General features: G+C 46.3%; 1 protein-coding gene across 1 annotated transcript in view; it reads right to left on the reverse strand.

Moving 5' to 3' along the window:
* Nucleotides 1-1,770: 1,770 nt before the first annotated feature.
* The window catches only part of AHNAK2 (AHNAK nucleoprotein 2), a 99,598-nt gene continuing 90,290 nt past the window's right edge, over nucleotides 1,771-11,078 (reverse strand). The window contains 1 exon segment of the mRNA XM_090034156.1: nucleotides 1,771-11,076. Within this exon segment, the coding sequence (XP_089890282.1) occupies nucleotides 2,782-11,076 (8,295 nt within the window). The 3' untranslated portion in view covers nucleotides 1,771-2,781.

Below are 11,078 nucleotides of genomic sequence, written 5' to 3' on the forward strand. Positions count from 1 at the left end.
AACTCTTCACCTCCTGACTTCACATTTTCTCCTCCCCACAACCCATCTCTTACACTCCCCACAACCTGGAGCAGAGATAGAAACTTGTTCTGGCTCCCCAGCCCTCTCATGGCAAGTCACAGCTGTGCAGGTGGAGGACGGTCAGGGAAAGTGTTTTAGCCTCAAGGTGCAACTGCTCCAGAATCAAGCTAGCATTATACCATCAACATCTGACCAGCTCAAAGTGCAACTTTAGCAAGGCCCATATGTTCTCTAGGCTTGTACACCTCTACTAGACCTACCTTGAACTCTTGTGTCAGCCATTCCTGTATTCTTATACACTTTCCCATGAACCCAGCTCCTTTCTTTTGTATCCTCCATTTCTCTACTCATGGCAGGATTCTTTCATGAGGAATGCTCTGTGGCTTTTCTATGTATTTTTTCTCCAATCTAGTATGCTTCATTCATTTCTGCTGTGCAGCCCGTGCCATCAGTTCTTACATTATCTCATTCTGTCTTCTTCCTAGCAGACTCACACAGGCAGTGTTATCTGGTTCCCGTAAGGATCCCTTGGAACACCGGGGACCAGCATTTTTGGCAGGTGTGTCACAAGGTAAGCCCTGTACCTGCGTGTTACTCCAATCCCCTTTCCCTTCCCAAGCTGTTGCTCTGCTTTCTGCTTCCTGCCTTGTGCTCGCTACCTCATCTATTGTTCTGCTTTCTTCTTCCTGCTCTGTGCTCCCTGCCCAATCTGTTGCTCTGCTTTCTGCTCTGTGCACTGCCTGTCAATGTGTTCCTGGATCTCTCCCTGATCTGTCGTGTGCCAGACACAGAGGCTCCTCATGCCACTTGTGCTACATGTGCCACAGATTGGCCACCCCTGCTTTGGAGCATTCCATTTTGTGGAGCTAAGCAGATGCGCGCAGCATCAGAAGTATTCCCATTTATTGAATGTGAACTCTAGTCTTCCATGACCTTGAAATAAGCCTGAAAAGCACTGTCTGTTTTTACCTGAATTGCTATCAGGTGCTGACATCTATTTTTGCATACATTATAGCAGCCACCATTAAAACATCCGGCCTTGATTCTCTTGCTTATCCAAACTGTTCATATTCAGTGCTATTCTAAGCTGTGCCCAGCCTCTGCAGCTATTTTAACAGCAGGGATCATTGGGTAAAGCAGCCAGAATGGCTGCTCCAGGCTACATTAATTAAACTAATAAAAGGAATAAATAGAAAAAAATATAGATGAGAAAATATTAATGCATGTTTAAAAATATAATATGTAGATTAACAATAGTGAGTAGTTATTGATTTGTCTGTAACCAGTACCAATGTCTTAACCACCTGCGGTCCCATCAAGTCCAAGCACAAGTTGCATCTGGCACCTATACTTAAACTGCGAGGCTACTCTGATGCGCTATAATTACAGTGCATTGGAGCAAGCTCGATTAATCCAGTTTGCTAGGGTGTGGTAATAACCATGTTTCAGCAGACTCCAACATCTCATGTATCAGCATCCCTGCAGTGAAAAATGGTGGCGGGGGTGCTTGAAGTAAAGCTCATTGAACTTTATTTAAGGCAACCCTGCTGCAATTTTTAAGCCCAGGGACGCTGATACATGAGATGCTCCAGGCACTTTAATTAAAGCGCCTCCCCCCCCAGACTCCCAGAGCATATTTAATCAGGTTCAGCAGAGAATTAGACTTACCCCAACCTTTCCCTAGGTCTGTAAGCAATGTCTGAAATACTTTGCACTGCAGTTTCCAAAAAAAAAGACTGATCACAACAATAATGTTACCGCATTTATTATCCATACAGTGAATTTACTGTGAATTGAGAATACATTTGACATTATAATAATACATGTACAGTGAATGCTATCAGGTATGTACCTTTTTGTTTGGTTGTGCACTTGAGAGAGGCTTTAATATAAACAAAAAAGTATATAACTATATACATCTTATTTTTCTAGAAAAGCTTTAGAGTGATTCCACTGAAGTGCTATAGATCATATACTTCATTCTGCGCATGAACTCATTTGGTACGTATATACATCATGAACCTTATTACCCCCAATTCTTGTTACTCTCCTCAGTTGCCATCCTTTATTTTGGCATTTTGATACAAATCAACTATATATCTTTTCACAACAGTCTTTTGGCTTTTAAGATTAAACAGTAATCACCCTATTAACCAAAAAAACAAAAGGAAAAAAGTATCGCCCTAGCTATTATTTCTGTTTGTTCTACATTTTAAAATGACCGTGGAATACACATATAACTCTATCTGACATAAAGAAAATCTATTTAAAAAAGCAATTTCAGGATGGAAATACATTTTAAAATACAATCTAAACAGGTAAATATGTTTCAAGTCCTCATAGCAGTAGCTTCATACTCTTTTCGGCAAATAATCACAGCCTAAACATAATTGGCATGTTTTAGACATCTAAAATGAATCAGCATCTTTGCTCCATTCGATGGTTCATTCTGCATGATCAAGAGAATTGTGATTGAACTTTATTAATTAACTATGAACACCTCGTTTTCCTTAGTAGTTGTTCCTTCTGGAGCACATCCTAGAAACAAATGTCTTTAATAGGAGCCACTATGTGACACATTTATGTACTTGAAAATGCAACTGTAGTGAAGAATGTTCTTTAGACTCGATACATTTCAGTTCTAGATGTAGTTTCATTTTCAGTTCTTTGAAAAATCTTGGTAACATATTTCTGCATGTCTTTTCTTCTAATACAGTCTGCTCCCAAATTTCCAATACGTGTTTTAGTCAAGAAAAATCCTCATTTGGTTTCAGCTTCAGGAATATTTTGTCGACTAGCTTTTTCCTCTTCCAATAATATTAGTTCTGTTCTTGCTGACGATGTAACAATAACATGAGAAACTCGAACATCTGATGAGGTCCCTGTTTCGTCGTCTTCTTTAGGTGATAAGCTTTCTTTTGCATCAAAAAATGTATCGTGAGTCTCTGAGGGGCTTTCTTCATCTGAATTTTTCCTTTCTTTTAGATTTGTCTCTTCCTTGTCAGCCGTCTTGGCCTTTTTTGATGGAGATGTAAAACCTAGTTTGGGAAATTTAAACCATCCAGTTTTTTCAGTCTGCTTCAAAGAGTCAGGATCTGATGTTGATGTATCAGCGGGTTGTGTTTCTTCTGGACCTGGTTTTTTTACTTCGGTTTTGGAGTCCATGCTTGTGTCATCAACAGAGGAAGAAAATCCAATGCTTGGAAGCCAAAACTTGAATCTTCCAGGAGATCTTTTACTATCAGGTTTTTCTTTTTGATCCTTCATATCTTTTGTTTCATCTTCTGGTACTTCAGCTACTTCACTGTCTTTAGAAAGAGGAGATACAGTTACTTCTTCTGGTTGCTTATCAAGAGGACCTTCTTCCAATTTGCTGGAAGGCTGTATTTCAACTGCAAAGGTTTTCGGTTCTGGCAAACTAACGTTGGCAGATGCTGCCATACCTGATTCTTCAGTCTCGCACCGTGGCTTATCAAGTAATGCATGCTCAGCAGTATCAGTCCTTTCCATCGCTGTTCCTGAACGGTCATCAGAGTGTTTAACTTGGTGAACTTCACTCTCAAACACAGCACTTTTATATTCTGTGTATGACTGCTGTTTGACTGGTATATCTAAGTTAATCTGCGATTCAGGAATCTTCGCTTTGAGAAGTGAAAAGCCAAAAGTAGCGGTTTTGATTTCTGATGGAAGAATCTCAGATTCTTTCACTATCTGAGTGGAGTAAGTTTCATGTTTTTCAATGTCAATACGTCCAGAGTCAACATTACCATCAATCTTTATTTCTTTGCTCTCTACATGCGACCTTGGACTGTCTAGTGCAGGTTTTGGAATACAAAACTCTGCGGCAGGCAGCATAATTTCCACCTGTGTTGTTTTAACATCAAGCTCAGTTGATGGTGGACTGCTGGCTGTTGACCTTTGTACAGTCCCACCTACAGCCTCCGGCATTTCTGGAGGGACTGCACTTCTCACTTCTAGTATTTGTGCTTCAGTGTCAACAGCAGCTCCTTCAGCATCTATTGTCATTTTGGATGTCAAAACATCAACTTCAGGTGGGAGTGCACTGTAAGTGAAACTTGGTATTCTCAGTTTGGGAATTTTAACATTTATCTCCGGCTCACTTTGTTGGTCTGGACTGTCCACTGAAATTCTGGTTGATGGTTCCTTAAGTTCTGTCTTTGGACCTTTCAGATCAACAGATCCTTCCTCTTTTTGAAACTGGATTTCTGCTCTACCTATTTCAGTTTCAGGCAGTGAACCATCTCCTGTTTCCTTTGCTGCAGACCACCCAAGTGAAGGTACACTGAATTTTGGGATTTTGAATTTACTTTCTTTTCCTTGGACATCCTTTCCTGCAGATTTGATCTCACCCGTTCCCTTTTCAGTTTTAAGTGACGTAGCTAGGCCTTGAATGTCCAGCTCTGCCTCTGGAAAAGCAAAGTCTGATTTCCCTTGTGCCCCATCCACAGCGCTTCCCCCCGATGGTGCACTGGCTCCTGTGTCTGGACTCTTCAGTCCCATGGGACATTCTGCTGCTGGGACCGCTACACACTCGGATTTGGCTTTGTGTTCTTGAAGGGTCAGATCATATCCGGGAAGCGCAATAGTTTTTGAAGCACTACTTTCTGATGCTGTGAGTTCTACCTGAGGACCTGCAGTTTTTGACATGTGAACTTGTAATTTTTGTCCGTCAGCACTGCGCTTAACTACATCAGCATAAGTTTCAGTTTTTGGAAAACTCACATCAGTGCCTGATTTTTCTGCAGTTAGTGAAACATCTGCTTCAAACTTTGACAAACTGACATCAGAACTCTTTATTTTGGGTACTGAAACTCCCAATTTCGGAATCTCTCCTTGAACAGATGGCATTGTACTTTCCAAAACAGCTTTTCCAGCAGCAGATTCAGCGTCCACCTGTGGCAACAAGTTTGCATTTTCAGGAGCACTTACTTCACCTTGTATTTCCACAGAAGGAACACTTACCTGAGCCTTTTCCAGACTTCCTTCAAAGTCAGCGTCACTTCTTTTTTCCTTTGAAGATGAACGACCAAATGCTGGCATTCTGAATTTGGGCATTTTAAACCAGCCCTGATGTTCTCCAGTCTGAATGTCCCCAGACTTTGTTTCGTGTTCTCCTTCCATTTTCATATCTTTCCCCTCAGGGCTTAGAACTGCCACCTCTGCCATTGAATCAGAAACTGATGGGAGACTAATGTCCACCTCTGGAGCCTTAATGTCAGCTGCAGGCAAGTGACACGAAGCCTCTAGTCCTTCAGCAGAAACATCAGATTTAACTTTTGGTACTGAAGTGTCCATTGCAATGTCGGTAATATCTGTTGTCAATTTAAGCTGAGGAACCTCAGCTTCTATTTTGGGTAAGCTGATCTCAGTCTCAGGCCCTTTCCCTTTTGTAAGGGAGATCCCAAACTTTGGCTTCTGGAATCTAGGCATTTTAATTTTCCCTTCAAGATCTTCAACTTTCGCCTCTGCTCCATCCCCAGCTGACGGTCCTTCAGTATCTGATCCTGGACTCTTCAGCGTAATGGGTGCTTCTTTTTCAGGAAGCTTAATATCTGTTTTCAGACTGCTATCTTCACTGCCAGCCCCTACTGTATGGTCAGCTTGATAGACACCAGCATCAAGTGGAGGAAGAGTGGTGTCAGCCTTTGATACACTAACATCTATGTCTACGTTCGGGGGTTTGATCTCTGGTTTGGAAAATTCCAAAGTAGGGATTTTCACTTTTGATGGTTTTATGCTTATTTGTGTCCCCTCGTCCATGCTTTCTCTATAACTGCTTTCTATATCGGGTATCTGTACTGAGTCATCTCTATCAGCTTCCCCTTTGGGCAAATTAACCTGAGATTTAGGAACCTTTATTTTAGAGAGTGATATTTTAGGCATGGCAAACTGAGGCTTTTTCATTTGACTTTTTTGTTCTTCTTTTCCAGTTGATACTTTAATATCAGGATCTACACTAGAACCCTGATCCTCAGCTGGAATTACTGTTAGCTTGGGGTCCATTTTGCCTGGAGCTACAGTAATTTCACGTTCTTCCAGTGGTGCTTCTGAATCAGCTTTAATAGTTGCCTCCTTCTTTGGTGACCAACTAAATGATGGTAGTTTAAATTTTGGCCGTTTGAAATGCCCTTCTTTCTCATCTCCATCTGTATCTCCAGGTTTGATTTCTCCTTCAGGCTTCACTGCCATGTCAGAACCTTGAATCTCGGTCTTGGGAAGAGAAACATCAACTGATGGAAGCCTCACGTCAACCTTTGCTGCTTTAAACTCAGTTTCAGACATTTGGTGCGTTTTGATTTTATAGCTTGCAGCTTCTGTTTCTGCACCAGGGATGATAGACTTAACTTCTAAAGTTGGTGCTTCCACAGCAATTTCAGTAATATCAGTCATCACTTTCAGGTGAGGAACTTCAGTTCCTGATTCAGCCTCCATTGCTTTCCCTTTAGAATGTGAAATGCCAAACTTTGGCTTTTGCAATTTGGTCGTTTTGGTCTTCCCTTCAAGGTCTTCAACTTTTATTTCTACTCCACCCTCACCAATACCAGCTGATGGTCCTTCAAATCCTGTGTCTGGACCCTTCAACTGTATGGAGCCTTTTGCTGTTGGACTCTTGATATCTGAGGCTGACAGGCCGACACCATCGTCAGTAGACCTCAATTTCAGGTCAGCTTCTTGAAGGCTTACATCACAAGGAGGAACTGCAGCATCAGTTTTAGGGGAGCTGATGTCCAGGTCCTGTCTGGTGGCTTTGATTTCTGGTTTGGAAAATTCCAACGTAGGGATCTTAACTTTTGGCATTTTTATGCCCACTCCAGCTTTATCTCCACTGCTTCCTTTCCCTGACATCTGTAGCAAACCATCTCCTTCTGTTTCTAGTGCTGAGCCACTAGTATCAGTGTCTATTTTGACTTTGTGACCCTTCATCTTAGGAAGTGAGATCTTTGGCATGATAAACTGAGGCTTTTTCATTTTGCCCTTTTCACCATCCTTTCCTAAAGATACCTCACTATCCAGTTCCACACTTACTCCCTGATTCTCAGGGACAGGTTGTATTAGTTCAGATTCTGTTTCTCCTGATGGTGAGGTCAAGATACGCCCCTCCAGGGTTCCTTCAATATCAGATTGAACAATGGCTTCTTTCTTTGGTGACCAACTGAAAGAGGGCAGTTTGAATTTGGGCATTTTGAACTTGCTTTCCTTGCCTTCAGGGTCTTTTTCTTCTAATTTAACTTCACCCTCTCCCTTTACTGCTTTACTTTCCAGATCTGGTCCATGAATGTCCATCTCTGCCTTTGACATTTGAACATCATCTAATGGGACACTGATGCCCACACTTGGTGCTTTCCCTTCAGCTTTAGGCTTATGAGGCATTTTGAGTGTTGGCATTGGCAATATTAAGTCTGACACTTCAATTTCTGAACTAGATACTTTAGATTTAAAATCAAAAGATGGAGTTTCAATTGATATGTCACTGACATCAGCTCCCAACTTTGCCGCAGGAGTGGCAGTCTCCGTTTCGGTTAAGTTCAGATCGGTCTTCCCAATTTTACCCTGACCTAGAGAAACACCAAATTTGGGTTTATGAAACTTGGGTATTTTAACCTTCCCTTCCAAAACTTCAACATTAACATCTGTATCTTCCACAGAAATATCAGCATGCACTTCTGGATACTTGGGCTCAGCAGAACTTCGTGTTGCTGCAACTTGAGTTTCACCCTGAGAAAGGGTTCCATCACTAATGTCAGTGTCAGATTTGATCTCAGGGACTTCAGTACTCATTTGATATTTAGTAAGCATGACATCAACACTTGGTAAACTGGAACCCTGGTCCGACTTCGGGGAGCTAATATCAAGTTTAGAAAAGCCCAAACTAGGAATCCTGAATTTAGGTAAATTGATATTAGTGCCGCCAAGATCTCCTTTCACGTCAGGAACATCAACATTGCTTCCTGCCCTTGATATTGGGAATGGTTCTCCTTCCAATATAATATTTGGATCCACCATAGATTCAGAAATATCACTTTCTAATTTGGGATGACTCCCTGGCATTTTTGAAATCTTTGAAAGTGACACCTTCGGCATTCTAAAATGAGGCATCTTCAATTTCCCCTTCTCCCCCTCTTTGCTGGCAGACACCCCAATGTCGAGGTCCACAGCGGGAGCCTGGATCTCAGCGGCAGGCGCGCTGACCTCTGCTACCACGCTGGCGGCCGGCAAGGTCACCTGGGGCCCGGTGAGGCTCACCTCCACATCGGCTGCTCCCACCCGCGCCTCTTTGGAGCTGGACCAGCCAAAGGAAGGCATGCCGAATTTGGGCATTTTGAACTTGCTGTCTTTGCCTTTGGCCTCCTTCTCGCCAGGTTTGGTTTCACCTTCAACCTCCATCTTCCCAGCAGCAACTTCCAGCCCTCCAACCTCCACCTCAACCTTTGGCAGGCTGACGTCCACCGATGGCAGGCTGACGTCCATCTTCGGGCCTTTGACGTCAGCTTTTGGCATTTTGGGCATTTTCAGGGATGGCATTTGCACTTTCCAGCTGGAGACATCGGCTTCGGTGTCTGGCACCTCGGCTTTCACCTGGACCTCGGGGGTCTCCAGCGACACGACCGCCCCCTCGGCTGTCACTTTGGCTTTGGGAAGGTCCCCTTCCACCACGGGCAGGCTGATCTTGCCTTCTGGCACGTGCCCTTTGGGGAGGGAAACTCCAAACTTTGGCTTGTCAAATCTTGGCATCTTAACCTTCCCTTTCAGGCCTCCGGTGTCCAGCTCGGCAGCGCCCACTGCAATCTCGGCAGATGGTGCTTCGGCGTCAATCTGGGGTGTCTTCACATCCAGGCTGCCTTCCAGTGCAGGAGCCTTCACATCCGGCGCGGTGATGCTGATGTCGCCGGCCACGGGGCCCGCCTTGAGGTCCGCTTGGGGAAGCCTGACCTCGCAGGTGGGCAGGGTGACGTCGACTTTGGGTAAGGTGACGTCCACGTCGCGTTTGGGCGCTTTGATCTCGGGTTTGGAGAATCCCATACTAGGCATCTTGACTTTTGGCATGTGGATTTTCATCCCTGTGCTCTCGGCTTTGCCTGCAGGCATGTCGATGCTGCCTTCTGCAGCTGGCACCTTCACTGCGAAGTCTCCCCCTTTCAATTCAGCTTGGGTGTCGGGAAGTGACACATCAGCCTCCGCCTTCGGCAGGCTGACCTGCACGGGTGGCATCTTCACCTTGGGAAGCGTCACGCTTGGCATCTTCAATTTCCCCTTCTCCCCCTCTTTGCTGGCAGACACCCCAATGTCGAGGTCCACAGCGGGAGCCTGGATCTCAGCGGCAGGCGCGCTGACCTCTGCTACCACGCTGGCGGCCGGCAAGGTCACCTGGGGCCCGGTGAGGCTCACCTCCACATCGGCTGCTCCCTCTCGCGCCTCTTTGGAGCTGGACCAGCCAAAGGAAGGCATGCCGAATTTGGGCATTTTGAACTTGCTGTCTTTGCCTTTGGCCTCCTTCTCGCCAGGTTTGGTTTCACCTTCAACCTCCATCTTCCCAGCAGCAACTTCCAGCCCTCCAACCTCCACCTCAACCTTTGGCAGGCTGACGTCCACCGATGGCAGGCTGACGTCCATCTTCGGGCCTTTGACGTCAGCTTTTGGCATTTTGGGCATTTTCAGGGATGGCATTTGCACTTTCCAGCTGGAGACATCGGCTTCGGTGTCTGGCACCTCGGCTTTCACCTGGACCTCGGGGGTCTCCAGCGACACGACCGCCCCCTCGGCTGTCACTTTGGCTTTGGGAAGGTCCCCTTCCACCACGGGCAGGCTGATCTTGCCTTCTGGCACGTGCCCTTTGGGGAGGGAAACTCCAAACTTTGGCTTGTCAAATCTTGGCATCTTAACCTTCCCTTTCAGGCCTCCGGTGTCCAGCTCGGCAGCGCCCACTGCAATCTCGGCAGATGGTGCTTCGGCGTCAATCTGGGGTGTCTTCACATCCAGGCTGCCTTCCAGTGCAGGAGCTTTCACATCCGGCGCGGTGATGCTGATGTCGCCGGCCACGGGGCCCGCCTTGAGGTCCGCTTGGGGAAGCCTGACCTCGCAGGTGGGCAGGGTGACGTCGACTTTGGGTAAGGTGACGTCCACGTCGAGTTTGGGCGCTTTGATGTCGGGTTTGGAGAAACCCATACTAGGCATCTTGACTTTTGGCATGTGGATTTTCATCCCTCTGCTCTCGGCTTTGCCTGCAGGCATGTCGATGCTGCCTTCTGCAGCTGGCACCTTCACTGCGAAGTCTCCCCCTTTCAGTTCAGCTTGGGTGTCGGGAAGTGACACATCAGCCTCCGCCTTCGGCAGGCTGACCTGCACGGGTGGCATCTTCACCTTGGGAAGCGTCACGCTTGGCATCTTCAATTTCCCCTTCTCCCCCTCTTTGCTGGCAGACACCCCAATGTCGAGGTCCACAGCGGGAGCCTGGATCTCAGCGGCAGGCGCGCTGACCTCTGCTACCACGCTGGCGGCCGGCAAGGTCACCTGGGGCCCGGTGAGGCTCACCTCCACATCGGCTGCTCCCACCCGCGCCTCTTTGGAGCTGGACCAGCCAAAGGAAGGCATGCCGAATTTGGGCATTTTGAACTTGCTGTCTTTGCCTTTGGCCTCCTTCTCGCCAGGTTTGGTTTCACCTTCAACCTCCATCTTCCCAGCAGCAACTTCCAGCCCTCCAACCTCCACCTCAACCTTTGGCAGGCTGACGTCCACCGATGGCAGGCTGACGTCCATCTTCGGGCCTTTGACGTCAGCTTTTGGCATTTTGGGCATTTTCAGGGATGGCATTTGCACTTTCCAGCTGGAGACATCGGCTTCGGTGTCTGGCACCTCGGCTTTCACCTGGACCTCGGGGGTCTCCAGCGACACGACCGCCCCCTCGGCTGTCACTTTGGCTTTGGGAAGGTCCCCTTCCACCACGGGCAGGCTGATCTTGCCTTCTGGCACGTGCCCTTTGGGGAGGGAAACTCCAAACTTTGGCTTGTCAAATCTTGGCATCTTAACCTTCCCTTTCA

This window comes from Crocodylus siamensis, chromosome 2 (genome assembly GCF_052110815.1).
Source record: "Crocodylus siamensis isolate JL-2025a chromosome 2, ASM5211081v1, whole genome shotgun sequence".
Lineage (NCBI taxonomy): Eukaryota > Metazoa > Chordata > Crocodylia > Crocodylidae > Crocodylus > Crocodylus siamensis.